Here is a 17,011-nt window from a genome sequence, read left to right as displayed (position 1 = left end):
CAAACAAACAAACAAAAATTGAATAAATAAATAGACAAATGTAATCATTCAATCGGATTGAACATTTCAATCATCTTCAATGATATATACACGAATGATCACATTATTATTTTTGATGATTATTTGCAAAAGGCCCCAAATTTAGCCTTTCTAAACAATTGTATTTATTTATCCAACAAAGTTTACCATCGTTCAGCCAGATATGTAAAAAAAAAAAATTTTTTTTGTTTACGCAATTTATTATCAAGGTAATCGATGGTCTCCCCTTCCCCCTCCCTCCCCGAAAAAAATAGTGACAACAAAAAATCGTTACAATTTTAGCATTCGACAATGATCAATCAATTCATGAATTAATGTACACAAAGGTCAAGTTTGTTTCAAGTGAATGAATGAAACAAATATGAAATTAATACACACACATAGACAAAATATTCATACATTGAGGACTTGTATCATATCCATGATATGATGCGATGGCATCGACGACATCGATCGATGATAATTGCCACTCTTATTGAATGCATCCATAATTAATTAAGTCATTCAATTGCCATCAATGTGTGAACACCATGCTCTTTTTGTATTTTTCAATTTTTTTTTAAATCAAGATCAATCATAAATGACGTGTTGCCGAATGTTGATTCATGTGATGTTTTTGTTGTTTTCAATTAATTTGCCGCCGATCCATGATGGGTTTCAAAATTATTACATGGAATATCAATGGACTTCGATCGTTTGGTGGCCCTCAACAATTTAGACCTGCAATATTTGAAAAATTTGATGGTCAAGCAGACATGGTTTGCCTTCAGGAAACTAAATTATCTCGTACGTACAATGGTTATGGTTTGTTGAATAAACTAAATCAGAATTTATTTTTTTGCCATAATCAGGTTCATCGTTAACTGAATGGATGGCTTTTGTTTCTGGTTATACATCATATTTTTCATTTCCTTCATCCGAAGCCAATCACCTGTCTCATCAATCAGGCTATTCTGGAGTGGCAACATATGTCCGTGAAAATAACAATTGTCGACCTTGGGCAGCTGAAGTTACACTTGTCAATGATGTATTCGAAATATTCGCCAAAGATTTATTCGATCATTTGGAAGAGGATTCTTTATTTGAAAAGCGATGGTCCAGAAAATTTAAAAGGAATGCCGATAGTGATTACGTTAACTGGAGACAAGTGGATCGAGAAGGTCGTTGTATTGTCACTAAACATGCCATCCAAATAGGCGAAACAGATGTTAGTCATTGTCATGGAGGCGAATGGTTATACGTATTCAATCTATACTGTCCACGTAATGATTCAAGCCGACCAGATCGTGAATTATTTCAGCTCAAATTCTATCATCTAGTCGAACGACGAATTAAAGCGTTATTTGAAGACAACAATAGTCGCAATCATGTGATCGTAGTCGGTGATCTTAATACTGCCAATCAACCAATCGATGTGTACAATGATGCCGAATTCGGCTATTTAGGATCAAATTCCCGTATCTGGTTGCAAGAATTACTCAACGATGGTAGATTAGTGGATGCATTTCGTCATATGAATGGTGATGTAACAGGAGCTTTCACCTGTTGGAACTCACAGATTGGTGGTCGCTATACTAATTATGGATCTCGAATCGATTATATTCTAGTAGATCGTCGACTCTGCCCATACATGCGTCATTGTTACCATTTAACCAGTGTTGTCGGTTCTGATCATTGTCCTGTGATGGCCCAATTTGATGATCAAATTCGGTTTATTGGTCCTGATCATCAATATTATTCAGTTCATTGCACTAAACAGTGGCCTGAATTCGATCCAATCAAACAACGTGGATCAATACGTCATTTTCTCACCACCACTAAGCCAAACATAAATCAAAATCAAAATGATCAATTTGGATCATCGAGCAGTGATCAAATTATCATTAAGAAACTTAAATGTGAAAAGCAACAACAACAACTACAACAGACAAAGATATCCTCTTTCCTTACGGGTGTTAAGCAGATTAGACCTCAGCAACAACCACTGATGACAACACAAACGATAGACAATGATGAAGCAACAACAGTAACCATAGCTATGCCAAATCAATCGGAAAAATGGCGCCAATTATTGGATGCTAAATCAAAAATAGAGCATATTCCCTTATGTACTGGTCATGGTTTACCTTGCGTACGACGTAAAGTTCGAAAAACAGGCATAAATTATGGCCGAGAATTTTATCAATGTTCAAAACCATCGCTGAAGCCAGAAGGACATCCCGAGACTCGTTGTAATTTTTTCCGATGGATCAAATGATGATGATTTCAGCGCGCAAACTCTAAAAATTGATTGAGCAATATTTTGATCGGGACCCTTTGTTATATTTTATGATGATCTCAAGTACCTGATACGTTGATTCGATAACATATTAAAAATAGAAAAAAAATCATGTCATCCGAACATGCAAAAATTGAATTGCGAAAATCGCAACAAGAATTAAGACATATGCTGGTATTGGCTGAAATATTTGTTAAATTTCCTACTACAACGACAACAACAACCGATGATAATCCACAATCATCGCAACAATTTCATGATAAAGATATTATACGCTATTATTTAGATGAAAGTGAACGATACATTACTCGTATTGAAACATTGTATAGCCGTTGTCATGAACCATGGGATGGTCTTGAGCGTCATGTACGTGATGTTATGACACGATTACGTGAAAAACAGACCCGATTGTTTGTCATGTTGGATCACATCAAACGTAAACAACAATTACAGCAACAGCAGCAGCAACAGCATCCAACCACAATTACATCCATGAATTCTGCACAGCCTGTTGTTTTATCATCAGTTCAACATCATCATGTTCAACCGTATCATCAACAACAACAACTAAAACAACATCCACAGGTCAAAGGTTGAAGAAAATAATTTTTATTTTTTACTTTTCATCACTAAATTACGAATGCTACGTTGACCAGATAGACTGGACAAGTAGATACCATATATAATGGCAGCGATACCTATTAAAGTGAACATCATCAATATAAACACAGATTTGGCTGTTGTGTTTGTGATGTGAGAAAAAAAAATTTTTTTCATCAGCTTAGTTAGTAAAAACAATGAAAATATTAATGATATACATACGATTATATTGTATAAATTGCAATATTGATGGTTCACATATAAACAGTTTTTCAATTTCTTTACGTTGCATCTGAAATCGTATGCCCAAAAGCAAAGATTTACTTCGTACCAACGATGATGATACATAGTAAACATAACGATTGGTAATGAAAAAGAATCGAGTATGTGTTTGAAAAGCTTTGATTATTGGCTGATCATCTAAAGCCATTGGTGCTATTGATTTTGGTGTACATGAATTATTGCCAATTGTAACATTGTCTATACGGCGGCCATCATCGACAAGATCAGCCGAACACAAAAAATACCATTGTTTTAGGCTATCATAACGGGCCATCAGAATTTGTCTATCATGACGACGATAACGTATTAGCCACATTCGTTGTCGATTCGGTAACATGTTCGATATGAACACCAGGTCTTTATTCACTTTTGTTGTGGCCAAAGATTGTTTTACGGTCACATTCCAATGCCAACGATCAGAGGCTAAATCGTAGCTAAAGAAACGTAATTTTTCATCATTCCGTTTAGTTTGATATGCAAATGTCAGATTGTATTCCGACCAAATCCAACCAAAACGAACATGATGTCGAAGTTTTTCGAAACGATTTTCATCTTCACGAACACGATATGCATGTGGCCATAGTTTTTGAATGGGCATTTTTGTATACATTTTACCGAATAAAATACGAAAATCATAACCAATGAATAGTGTTCGTTCGATTTCAAACACCCAGAATCGACGATCAATAATGGTCAAATGATTACGATGTATACCGATTAATATTATGTTTGTAGATGGATCCGAACTAATGTCCGAACAATTTGACTAATTATATCAATGATGATGAATTTGTCCTTTGGCAATCAGAAATGATAAAAAAAAATGAATATTCTACATACCTTGTAGAATGTAATGGCATTCGCATATGAACATAGAACCAACCAAATCAACCATGTCCTGTGTGAACGCTCCATTGTACGACCAGTGGAATTTTTCCATTCAGAATAAATGTCATTCGAATATTAAAACTTAATTGTTGTTATAAATATAAATATAATTTGTTCAAAATTCATCAATAAAAATGATTTTATTAAAAAAATTTCAATCTGAAAGTGCAGTTTTCGAATTTATCAAAGTTTGTTATTTCTACCATTAGCAATTGTTCATTCCAATAGATTGTAAAAAAGACAACCAAATGGCAACCAAAACAAAGCAATCAGATGATCATGCTATATCATTCTTTGGACAAGTTTTCGATCGTTTCACTATTGACGATCAATATCGACGTTTATTACTTGATCAATTAGAACAGGATTCTGTTCCACATTATGACTATGTGTTTCATGATAATCATCGTATAAACGAAGCTATTAAACATATAGATTCCGGTTCCTATGCACACGTATATCGTCTTTTGGAGCCAAACACAATGATAAAACTTAAAAATCAAAAAAGTTCTATGATCGATCCGGTCATATTAAAAATGATACCATTGTTGTCCGGAGAATTATTGCAACGTTTGACCATTCTGAACCGAATTAGTTCATATAATGATGTCCACAATGAATGGATCATACAGCGTACATTGTCCCGGTTGAATAGTCGATATCAACATAGTGATGGTCGACTCTACATGTGTCCTACATTTCCTCGATTGTTTCTATCAACGTTACTTCATGGCCCATTAGGTCCATGCTTCAATGTTCAAACGAATAACAACAACGATGACGACGACGACGATGATGATGATGATGATGATGATGGATGGCCATTTGTTGGCAACATGTCGGATGAATATAATTTGTCTAATCAAATACCGCAAGAATATATGATGTTAGTGATGGAAGATTGTGGATTGCCCATCACCGATTGTTTGGAACAGTTGAAACCATTAGCCTGTTTATCTATAGTGAAACAATTGATTATTGGCTTAATGATAGCCGAAACAGTGTTTCAATTTGAACATCGTGACCTTCATGGTGGTAATGTTCTTGTGCAAACAACAAACAAAACAATGGTCCATTATATGATAGGAAGTCGTACGCTTTCATTACTAACATATGGCTGTATGGTGAAGATAATCGACACTACTTTTTCTCGAATACGAATAGGTCAGTCGAAAATGTCGTTATATATCATATATGAAAAAATATTCTAATATATTCCTTCCTCCGCTTAATTCAGGACAAAATGTTCACTATAAACACTTATCCTATTTGTTTACAAGTGATAATCTTAGCGCCAGCAACAGTGAACTTGATCGTACATATGAACTAATGAATCAATTGGTTACCGGTAATGATGATCAACATTGGAAACAATATCATCCACGAACCAATGTACTTTGGATACAGTACATAATTGGTAAAATATTACGATCATCAACAGACGACAGACCATTGTTTGATGAATCATCAACAACTGCTGCTGACCACGTAATTCAATTGTTAACAAACTATGAAAAATTAGGCGACAATTGTAATTCAGCTAGCGAACTATTCGACAAAATAATTGCCATTGCCAATAGAAACAATGACGATGTATGCCGTATACGATTCAATTAAAGTTCCAGAATAGAACGTTATAGATAACACCTTTTTTATATTTCCCTTTTTTTTCTTGATCATTCATTCAATAATGATTCTATTCAAATGATTGAATTGAACACAACAAAAAGTCAAAGCTTTTTTTTAATTATCAAATATCGATCATTTTGTGATGATTGTGTGTAATTGATTTGGTTTGGTTTGGTTCGGATTAGAAATAGTACAGGGCTTGCACGTGACATATAATATCATATATTGATCACCGGGATATGGGTCATCATCATTATTGGTTGTGATAGCTAGTAGATTTTGTGGTAATTGATTTAAATCGTTGATCATCATTGTTACTGGTGCTCACTGCACAATATTGTCGCATATCTTGAAACGAACAGGAACTGTAACAGCATTCGTCGACGATTCCACGACGAACACGTACTCTATGACTATGTTCATCCGGTACATAGGCTGTTTGAATTGAGGTTTCATGATCATCCTGATGGTCAATTGCTGATGAAGTTGTCGAGCTGGCATAATAACCACCATTTTTGTTGTTTTCATAATAGACACGAGCAAGCGATATGTTCAATCGATTGGCCAATTCCCGTAAAGATGGCTGTGGAGATGGTGTTGAGGCTGATTGCGGTAATGGTGATTGTTGTTGTGGATGTATGGTTAATACCATTCGACGTACCTGTCGTAACATTTTGTTACCGGCGGATACCGATGATGATGGTTGAGCAGCGACAGCGGCAAGCATCGATGATGAAGAAATGGACGGGCCATTATATTGACCATTGCAGACTAATTGCATGGCCTGTACTAATACTTTGCCGCATAATCGTTGGCCGGATGATCGACGATGACGATGACCACCATTCATGACCATCGATGATGTATGATTTGAATTCGTCGAAATGTCACTGAGATCAGTGCTTAACGGCGATGATTGTGGAGGTGGTTTGGGCGTAGAATTTTCCGTAAGGGTTGTGGTCATAGGCCAAGTAGAAATACGACCAATGATAGTGGCCAACAGGATAACCATAATTGCCCAATAAGGTAGCCATTGTCGAACCATGTTCATTATGGACAACGACAACCGCTTTAAAGCCAGGTTGATTGATCAATTATAATGATAAAAATGCGACCAACAATATCCAATGATATGATTTGCAAATCAAGAAAGGAAAAAATATCAATTCCGAAGTTACGGTCTGATGTTGGTCGATATATGATTCCGGATTTTCAATCATACTGGGTCAATTTGAAATTTGATTCGACTTTATATACCGACGGGAATACATTTGGATCGATTCTTAATAATAACAAAAACAACAACAACAACAACAACAACTACTATAATCAATAACAAGCCAGAGGAAACCCCCGAACAGACCGAAAAAAATATCATGTCCGTTAACAAATGGAAAATGTCAATCGATTCAAAAAAAAAAAAAATATATATACGACGATGTCCAATACAAAGTGTCAAAACCAAAACAAACACACATAAACACATATATACATCACCAATTTACAACCTATGTGTTTGTGTGGGATTCATTTCGAATTATCGAAGGCCCATTGACAAAACCAACAATCATTCTTTTATTTTGGAATGTTGTTGCAATTGATACACATTCACGCACAAAACACACGTAGGCCATTTGACTTAGGGGCCTAATCCGATGAATCGGAATAGATCTTCATGTTGTTGTTGTTGTTGATGTTAGTATGTTTGGTTGCGTGGGATTCATTGTGGATAACAAAACGGAATATAATAATTGTATGTGTATGTATGTGTTTGTTTGTTTGTTTGTATGTTTGTTTTCCCCAATAAAGCTTGATAACTGGACCAAAAAAAATGTCAATGTAATGTGTGTGTGTGTGTGTGTGTGTGGAATATGTCCGATGATGTTGATGATGATGATGATGAGAAGAGTGGCTATAATCTCCGAATATTCTATAATCTTTCAGCCGATTTTCAAATTCCATTTTTTTGCTGCTTTTACACTTAAAAAGTGTAAGTGTGTGTGTGTAAATGATGGGCAATTATTTTTTTTTCTTTCTCTCTCTCTCTCTCCCCCATCGGTTTTTATTGATCAACAAAAGTAAGAATATAAGAATGAATGAAAAAAAAACGAGAATGATGATGGTGATTGAATGCTCTTAGAACACCATATTGATGGCGGAAATCAATCAAATTCGATCGATTCTCGTCATCATTGATGCTGATAATGTGTTGTGCACATTAATAAATACAAATACAGAAAAAAAAACACTGCCCACGTTTCATGTTGTGATCACATTTTTTTTTCGCCAAAAAATGGCTACTTCCGAATCATAATCCATCAGATCCGATTCAAGCATAAAATGGAAATGGATTCCTCAAATCATATATGTGGATATAATTGAACCCCCCTTCCCCCAAAAAAATACACATTCAGACTGATTCAATGTTTTTTGTAGAAGGCTCATTACAGATGCTAACTATATTTTCGATGGTTTTGTCCTGTTTGTTTGATTCATTCGTGATTTCATCCGTTTGCTGTTGACTGATGGCTTGAGAATCGATTAGTTGTAAACAAAGCCAATGTTGAAGAATATAATAAACACATCGGTGTATGTAGGCGTATTGTGACTAATGGCCAAGAATAAATCATAGTTTTGTGGTCACATCATCAATAGAATATAATACTTACGTCTGTTTGTACCATACCACGTCGATTGGATCGCATCCTGTATACAAGACCATGTATGTCAATCATATATGGTGCCCTTGATAATAAATGAGCTGCTTCCGGATCCTGTTGTATAGGATCCGTATGATTGCTATCATTCATATCGTATACCGTTTTACGATTATGTAATCGTCTTCCTAATGTAGCCGTAGTCGAACGAAATATATGAGCTATAGTTCCAAATTTATGAGGCATCCATTGATGAATAGAACGTATTGGTAACGTATGGCTACCGGCATCGGTCTTGGATAATGAGAATTGGCATTGTAATTGCTTGTTTATGTAAGTGTCGAAGTTCATGCCATCGTAATGATTGCTGCCATAGTTTTTTTCTATGTGATTCTGGTAGTAGAAATTTTTCGGTCAATTGTTGCCATAAATGATCGATTGCTATGTAGGTACCAGTCCTTCCTATTCCAGCTCTACATTCGAAACATGGATCCAATTGATCATAATGAAAAACAAATAGGTGTGTGTTATATATCACTTACCGACAATGTACAATTATTGGTGTTTTTTGTCCCGAAAATGATGATGAACAATGTCTTTCATAATATTGGCGAACTTTTTCTATAAATTGCAAAATTGGTAGTTCCTGTTCTGGAACGGCAAAATCTTTCCATCCGGTAAAATGGAATTGATACGCCTCATGTACATCGTCGGTTGATTCGAACATTAGCTTAATGTGACGTATGACGTATTGATCGAACCGTTCTTCATTGACTAGCATTACAGTTAACATTTTTTGATCATCGGTTAGCCGTATTCGTTTAGGTTCATCATTAATCCATTTAGGAAGATAGGCTATACTTTCTATGAAATGTAATTATGAATCATCGGATTTAATCGGCCAAAATACATACCGAATTCGACTAGATTTACAATGATGGCTACATGATATTTAAGTACAAGACGATAGAAATCACTTATTGAATCCTGATTCCATGGAGCCAATGTTGCTATATATTCATTGGGCCCATTATGACCGGCTATAAAGCTAGCGTTCATATAGCCATCGTGACCATCGCTAAGTCTGACTAGTGTATGTTTATCTATACAAAAAATCATAACATTAATCATTGATTGTATCAAACATTGTGAAAACTTACATGGTAAAACATTCTGGAAACGATTCTTGCCATTCATATCACAATATTGACTACATTCTACTAATGGCAACTTTGTATATAGCTCACGATGTGATATTTGTTCAAGTGCAGTGAATTCACGACTAAAACCAAGATCAGAATCTTTTGATGCTGATTGAAAAAAGGCAAAAAAATTCTGTACAGGTATCGGTCGATTCGTTCGTAATGTGGTGGAATCATGGTTCATACACAAATGATCATCTTCATTGCCATCATAATTATAGTCACCATAATGATGATTAAATGTCATAAGGAATGTTCGAAGCTTACTTTGTTTATCTATGGTCGATACGGTCTTTATGCCATGATGGTCATCACTGTTAACTTTGATCAATTGATCAGCAACCGAATCATCATTCACATATGAAATGAACGTATGATTTTTACTAGTTTCATTGGAGGTTTGCATCTGACCTAATTCATACGATTCGATCGGTTGATAATGATGTTGAACTATGCGATTCGGTTTCGAATAACTATTATCCACTGATTGTTGTTGTTGTTGCTGCTGTAACAAATGACGATGACGATGATTATTACCAAATTTTTTAATATGATGAAGATCATGTATAATCCAGATCAGTAATATAACAATCAAAATGATCACAATGAATGATATGAATAATATTAACAATAACGTCAGATTATCCATCATTCAATTCAATCATTCTATTATAATAATAAATTAAATTGGACGCATTAGATTTTTTTTTTTTGTTTTAATTTGGCTTCGGTTCGCCACACCGTTATGTTGTTGCCTGATGAGCCTGATGATGATGATGATATTGTAACTGTGGCAGTCAACATTAACATCAATGACAACAACAACAACATCATGCTCATGTACACACAAACACACACACAGGATATACTATCCAATAAAAATTGGCAATGATAGTCATTGATGTATTGAATGAATGGAAAACATGTACACACACATGATTTTGTGTGTGTTTGTCTTTGTATATTCACCGAACAGACAAATAAAAAAAAAACGTATATACAGCCGATGTCATAATAATGTAATGATGTGACAAATTATAATTTCTTATATATTACTCACACACACACACATTGCATACAGCTTGATTGCCATTCATCAGATTGCATAGGTGTGTCATCGAATGACGTAGTCATGGTGACCTTATCATCCTGATACAATTCTCAACCTGATAATGATCCAATTCTACAACAATTAATATGGGATAATTGTATATTTGATAATGAACAGAACAAAAAAAAAACTTTTTATTTAACCAAGATGAAAATGGTTAGTTAGTTACAAATGTCACATAGCTAAAGCTAAATTAACAATTAACATTAATGTAGGTGGTGTTTTTGTTGATGATGTGTAATCAAATCAAATGAAATTAAACAAATTAACATAAACACAAAAAAAAGAAAATTAACAGAAAAAAAAATAATTTTTTTTGTATCCAAATATCTGGTTTGATTTGATGACGATGATGATCAATAATGAACGGTGATGGATGGATCGATATGAATCGAAAATGTTTGTAGAGAGTATGTTAGTTTTTTTTTGTATGAAAATGGAATACAGATGACTCTAAATTACCAATACCATCACCGACAACGTCGTCATTTGCTTGCCTGAAACATGATTAAACGAAAATTAATCGTACGTTCTGCTAGTAGACGATTTGAATCAGCATTTGTTGATGCTAAATTTATGCAATTATAATTGGATTCAGTCTGTGATTCATTGAAATCAAATTTATATATCATGGGTAACACTTTTGCTTCACCAAGTGGTCCCTGGAATAAATGTGAAAATTTAGTATATTAATAAATAAAGCTCAATACTAATCAATCTTACCTTGAGTAACATATAGTGTATAGTCATTGCATTGTTGATCTTTGATTTGAGACAAAGCTGAAAACTCAGATGTCGTTGACAGGATTGTGTTGGATCTCGTTGATCATCATTAACACGTGCTTTGACCACCCATTGCAGGTTGAATGCGGTAAATCGAGATGTTTCATAGAACAATTTATGTATATATTCATCAGTTCGGTATGGTCGAAATTGTATATCATGAAAGGCAATCTTTTCATATGATAACAATGTGAACAAAGTTTCATGAACACGACGTTGTTCACATCTACGACGTTCCTCATTCTCCAGATGAGCCAATACTTCACGTGCCGATTTATTCGGATGACTACAATCATTAGCATGATAGGCTAATGATCATACATAAGACACTATGAGCCATCGATTATCGATCATTCAGGCAAATAAACTTACCAGCTTCGTGAAAGGGCCCATTCCAAGGGCAGCCAATATTACTGAAACTACATGGTACTATTCTTTCTTCACAAATTTCAGTCATATGTTTCTCCAGCATTGATCGCGGTAATTCTCGTTGACAGAAACGGCATTCACCTGGTAATTCGGACACGGCTTTTTCTACGGCCAAATTACGACTACAAGATTCTTTCGATATATTCACTCGGCAACTTGGACAGGTGGGTGATTCATCACGTAGACGAGCATCGGCCAAAACGTGTGTAAAACATCCAGCACACATCAGGTGTCCGTTCGTACACTGGCCAGAAATAATCAGAAATGCAACCAATTATTATTTGGCTAATGTTAGAACAATGTACATACTTGATAGACAAATGAACGTGGTAGGTCCAAACATACAGCACAGCAGAGAATGCCATTTAATCGTTGTTCAAGTTTTTGACGCATAGTCAGGCCATCAGCATCAAACAATTTAGACGGTGGTGGCGACAAAGATGATGATGACATTTTTGAACGTTTTGAAGATGAAGATGCCGAACCACAGGAATCATCGGCGGTCAACAATTTATCCATATTTGATTCGAATGGTCTTTTGATCAAATGATGTACATTTTGCGTTACTACACCTGTTTCGGTAGCTAGACTCTGAGATCCGGAAGACGATGCTATCGATGATGATGATGATTGAATCGGATGTATTAGATGATGTGATGTTTGGGTTTGACCTTGACTCATCACCGAATGCAAATATGTGGCAGTTTCGGTTAGATATTGCATCGAGGTCGACGATGTGCCCGGTATTTCGTTTATGATGCCAACATATGAGGCCTGTGATGATGGTCCAGCCACCAAGGATGATGTCGATTGCGATGATGTGGAAGGTCCTTGTTGGGCATGTTGTTGTTGCTGCTGATGCTGCTGCTGCTGTTGTTGTTGAGTGGATATAGTGACCACAACTGAAGTGGGTGCACCCATCATCGAAGTTGATGCTTGTTGTGGCTGTGTAGCCAATAATGTGGTATTAGATGTTGAAGCTGTAGATGACGATGACGAAGATGACGACGATGAAGATGATGAATTTGTCGATTCTATTTGGCCATTATTCGATGAATTATTGGCCGATGTATTTGATGTTCCATTATTATTATCTACAGTAGGAACAGCATTAGCAGTGGCTGCATTACTATTCAATACATCAGTCGACATTATGATAATAATAATAATGATCAGTAATGCTAGGGTAATAGGGATTTTTGGTATATATTAACTGAAATCAAAAATCAACTATATACATGTATCATACACACAAACAAACAATAACTATATTTTCAACAATGATGATTGAGAATCAAACAAAAAAAAAAAAAAAAAAAACGGAAAAACAAAATTGGTTCCAATTTTGAAATAAAATTCGAATCAATGTGGTTAACATATGATGATGATGACGTATATAAATATGAAAGTCAAAAAAATCCGTGCTCGAAATTTCGATGTTTATGTTTTTTTTTTCTTTATGAAAACAGAAAAAGAAATATAACTGATTTATTTGGCCATCATATATCTAAAAACTATATTGCTTACCTGCTTTTAATTCAATGTGTATGTATGTAAATGAATTTAACAAATCATGCAGCCAAAATACAATAGCCAATAATGTCCTTGTAAAGCTTTTTTTTTTATTTTTTCTTTGAACACAACAACAACAACAACAAAAAATCAACTATGGATGTTCATGGATCAACAACGATACATACAGTTGTTGTTGTTGTTGTTGTAGATAGATAGATAGAGATACAGAGAAAGAAAATAAAAATTATAATGGATGGTGGTTATTATTATTATCGCCTAGTGTTCAAAAAAAACACCATTGAATTGAAACACAAACACAAACAAAAGCAAACAAACAAACAATTCAATCAATGTCACTATTATTATACACCGAAAAAAAAGTCAATGAAAATTTGATTTTAAAATATAAAAAAAAATATGCTTTTTAAACTTTGAAAAATTTTTATTTATTTATTTATTTTATTCACTGATGAATGTACCAAATGGATGTTTTTTTTCTTTCTTTCTTTCAAAAAAAAAAAATGGGAGTTGTTTCATCGTATATATACGAATCGAATTGTATCAAATTCGTTCAATCTTCTTGTTTTGTTTTTAGTCTGCTGTTTATTATTATTGTTGTTGTTGTTGTTGTTGTTGTTATGGTCGTGCTGCTGTTCAACATTGGGTGGTGGTAGCAATGATGATGATGATGAAATCCATACATATTGGCAGTAGTTGTATCTAAATAAGAAAAAAATATTATTATGGCCAGAACAGCCACAATGTTAACTTTTTCACATTGAATTAATAATATAGAATGTAATGTCCCTCATTTTTTGTTTTGTTTTTGTTTTGTTTGCAGTATTCAGTAGTATGTGAACCCGTTGTAGCAGCATCTTATATCATGTCTATAATGTTATGTTGTGTAGCATTAGCTATTGCTTCTCCTATGTATTATATACCGTTTAATATTTATTTTTGTAGTCGTTATCAGGATCAGGATGAAAGTCAATGTTGAGAATTGATGCGTCATACATCAAATAATAATAATAATAATAATGGCACGTGTTTGTGTGTGTATGAGTGTGTATGAGTGATGTTTTATATTTTTGAATGCTACTACGTCGAAATTAATTGATATACAGCACATAAAGTAGTAATATATACGTACAACCAGTTTTTTTTTTTTTTTTTTTTGACAATAAATTCATTGAAACAAGGCGCCCTCTATATCATATGAGACCTAGCATATATATATATTCACTTGTTGATTTTAGTTTTAACAACGTTATCAATGAAAAAAACAATGATTTTTTTTTTTGCTTTTGAATAATTTGTCCGTTTATAGTCAAATTACAAATGGTCAATTTAAAAAAAAAATTCAATTTAGTTCAATTTTCCAACAAAAGATGGCGTATTAATTTGTTCGTGTGAATTTTAATAATGAGAAAAAATTCCGGATTTCCTTTTTTTTTGTGTGTGTGTGTGTTTGTGTTTCTATATTGAATTTGATATGATCAGAAGAAGAAAAAAAAATTTAAATTCATTATGCCATTATTATATCTTATTTCGCGTTTGCTTTGAAAAAAAATTGGGTTCAGCTGTTGTCTGTGTGTGTCGGTTTCGGTGCTGCGGTGGTAATCCAATTGTGAATTTTTATTATTTTCAAAAAAAAACCATAATTGATTCGTGATATATAAAAAAAAATCAACTAAACATTCATAAGGTCAACAGAAATAAAAAAAAAAAGAATTTAAACCCAAAATGGAACAACACTCGCACATATACAAGCACCATATATTTAATAAATGCTACTTCCAAACACCATGATGATGATGATGATGATGACTGGCCATCTAGTGTTGTTGTTGTTCCACGATCCAAAAAAAAACCATAATGACAACAACAACAACAACACTATTTATAGGGGACAATGGATCGTTTTTTAATGTTATACATTCAGATTTAATGTAGCATTTTTTTTTTTTTTTTTTTTTGGAAAAAAGGGAATGAAATGATTAAGATGCATACAAATACCATTTTGTTGTCTGTATACGGATATGTGTGTGTGTGTGTGTGTAGGTTTAATGTAATGTTATATAATAATATAGGCACATAAAGATATATAGACGGCAAGATTTATATACAGACATTAAATTAAATATAAAAAAAAAAAAATGGCCGCACCCAGGCTACTTAGTCAACAAAATTTTTTTTTTTTTTTTATTACCCTGAATTCATGTATTCTGTGTGTGAGTTTTTTTTTGCTGATGTTTGCTGAATTTGAATATTTAAAAAATGAAAAAAAACAAACACGTACCAGATTTTTTTTTTTAGAAAAAGAAATCGCCACCATCTTGATTTAATTTCATCAATGATGATCAATCGATGATAATCAATGATAGAAAAAACGTTTTTTTTCTGGATTACCATTATATATGTTTTTTAATGGTGTGAGATAACAAAAAAAAGAACATTCAAAATTCCCATTATGAATTTTGTAAGAATTTCATTTCTTTTCCATTTCTCAACCCTCATCATCATCATCATCATTATCGAATCGAATTGAATAGAAATCGATGCATGCATGCATGCATTTACAATTCAAATTCCAAAAAAAAGGTGGTTAGATCGTATTTCGAATCATCATTATATTGTGGTTGTCGTGTGTTCATTTTATTTTTATGTATAAAGAAAAGGAAATGAAAACTGGTCTTTAACTTTTCTTTCTTTTTTTTTTGATCTTGATCAATCATCATCATCATCATCATCGTCATACAGTTTGTAGTTGTAAGATAATGATGATGATGATGATAATAATAATGGCACGAATAGATAGATGATGTGATGAGAGAATCGAGTGAAGAAAAAAAAACACAAACCTCCCTGACAGCTGCATTTTTTTTTTTTTTTTTGAATTTTAATTTTCCATTCTATATGTTTTCACTATCATTCAAAATTCTACTACCGGCAATTTTTCGTTCATGTATGTGGATGTGTTTTTTTTTTTTTTTTTTTTTTTTTGTCTATGAATTTTTCACGCACGCATGGTCATTGTCATTATAATTTTTGTTGTTGTTGTCGATGATGATGATGATGGTTCTTGGTGGAAATGACGGCGTTGATAATGATGATCATCATCATCATTATAATGGGTAGTGGTACACATTGATATTCAAAATTCTATCTGGTTTTTTTTTTGCCAGTTTCATATATTATATAATAGCAGGAAAAATTCAATGATGATGATGATGGTGATAATAATAATGAACCTGACAAAACTAGATCGACCAGATAGAATTGATGAAAAAAAAATACTTGGAAACATCCGGACAAAGGACATTTCTCCGTTGGCATTGAATTTAATGAATTTTCTTCTTCTTCTTCTTCTTCTTCGGTTTTTTGTTGTTTGCAGGAATTAATTTCAATTGGAAATTTTTTCATTTTTTTTTCCACAGATTTTCAAACATTATTTTCGACGGTTGCTCTGTTTTTTTTTTTTTTTTTTTTTTTTGCACAAACATTGAAGATTTGAGATGTTTTGAATGACATCAAGTACTATGCGTGTGTGTGTGTGTGTGTATGTTTTTATTCTCATTTTTTGTTTGAATTGTAGAGA

General features: G+C 33.6%; 7 protein-coding genes across 8 annotated transcripts; 2 read left to right on the top strand and 5 right to left on the bottom strand.

Annotated features, from left to right (window-relative positions):
- The first annotated feature begins 580 nt into the window (after positions 1-580).
- LOC124495576 (DNA-(apurinic or apyrimidinic site) endonuclease 2-like) lies at positions 581-4,239 on the top strand. Its single transcript, XM_047058986.2, has 2 exons — positions 581-825; positions 891-4,239. The coding sequence occupies exons 1-2, from the start codon at positions 687-689 to the stop codon at positions 2,294-2,296; spliced, it is 1,545 nt and encodes a 514-aa protein (XP_046914942.2). The 5' UTR covers positions 581-686; the 3' UTR covers positions 2,297-4,239.
- Positions 2,911-4,114, bottom strand: LOC124495578 (uncharacterized). Its single transcript, XM_047058988.2, has 3 exons — positions 4,040-4,114; positions 3,140-3,965; positions 2,911-3,054 (listed from the first exon to the last, which is right to left on the bottom strand). The coding sequence occupies exons 1-3, from the start codon at positions 4,112-4,114 to the stop codon at positions 2,927-2,929; spliced, it is 1,029 nt and encodes a 342-aa protein (XP_046914944.2). The 3' UTR covers positions 2,911-2,926.
- A 22-nt stretch (positions 4,240-4,261) lies between the features above and the next one.
- On the top strand, positions 4,262-5,800 carry LOC124495577 (uncharacterized). The gene is made up of 2 exons (XM_047058987.2): positions 4,262-5,251; positions 5,325-5,800. Exons 1-2 carry the CDS (start codon positions 4,336-4,338, stop codon positions 5,702-5,704), a joined length of 1,296 nt encoding a protein of 431 aa, XP_046914943.2. The 5' UTR covers positions 4,262-4,335; the 3' UTR covers positions 5,705-5,800.
- On the bottom strand, positions 5,801-7,313 carry LOC124495511 (uncharacterized). The gene has a single exon (XM_047058903.2). The coding sequence runs from the start codon at positions 6,765-6,767 to the stop codon at positions 5,970-5,972; it is 798 nt and encodes a 265-aa protein (XP_046914859.2). The 5' UTR covers positions 6,768-7,313; the 3' UTR covers positions 5,801-5,969.
- LOC142597758 (uncharacterized) lies at positions 7,268-8,724 on the bottom strand. Its single transcript, XM_075733454.1, has 2 exons — positions 8,386-8,724; positions 7,268-8,324 (listed from the first exon to the last, which is right to left on the bottom strand). Exons 1-2 carry the CDS (start codon positions 8,722-8,724, stop codon positions 8,127-8,129), a joined length of 537 nt encoding a protein of 178 aa, XP_075589569.1. The 3' UTR covers positions 7,268-8,126.
- A 187-nt stretch (positions 8,725-8,911) lies between these two features.
- Positions 8,912-10,367, bottom strand: LOC124495509 (receptor-type tyrosine-protein phosphatase O). The gene is made up of 3 exons (XM_075733535.1): positions 9,534-10,367; positions 9,288-9,476; positions 8,912-9,237 (listed from the first exon to the last, which is right to left on the bottom strand). The coding sequence occupies exons 1-3, from the start codon at positions 10,225-10,227 to the stop codon at positions 8,912-8,914; spliced, it is 1,209 nt and encodes a 402-aa protein (XP_075589650.1). The 5' UTR covers positions 10,228-10,367.
- Positions 10,368-10,788: 421 nt separating this feature from the next.
- LOC124495510 (zinc finger TRAF-type-containing protein 1-B) lies at positions 10,789-14,156 on the bottom strand. 2 transcript variants are annotated; one of them, XM_075733532.1, is made up of 5 exons: positions 13,426-14,156; positions 12,208-13,353; positions 11,842-12,142; positions 11,410-11,777; positions 10,789-11,348 (listed from the first exon to the last, which is right to left on the bottom strand). In XM_075733532.1, the coding sequence occupies exons 2-5, from the start codon at positions 13,048-13,050 to the stop codon at positions 11,172-11,174; spliced, it is 1,689 nt and encodes a 562-aa protein (XP_075589647.1). In that variant the 5' UTR covers positions 13,051-13,353; positions 13,426-14,156; the 3' UTR covers positions 10,789-11,171. The 2 variants fall into 2 exon arrangements, with proteins under 2 accessions (XP_075589647.1, XP_075589648.1); XM_075733533.1 differs by having other exon boundaries at positions 12,208-13,381; positions 13,426-13,962.
- Positions 14,157-17,011: the final 2,855 nt, after the last annotated feature.

This window comes from Dermatophagoides farinae, chromosome 8 (assembly GCF_024713945.1).
Source record: "Dermatophagoides farinae isolate YC_2012a chromosome 8, ASM2471394v1, whole genome shotgun sequence".
Taxonomy (NCBI): Eukaryota; Metazoa; Arthropoda; class Arachnida; order Sarcoptiformes; family Pyroglyphidae; genus Dermatophagoides; species Dermatophagoides farinae.
This window is presented reverse-complemented; position numbering and strand designations above follow the sequence as displayed.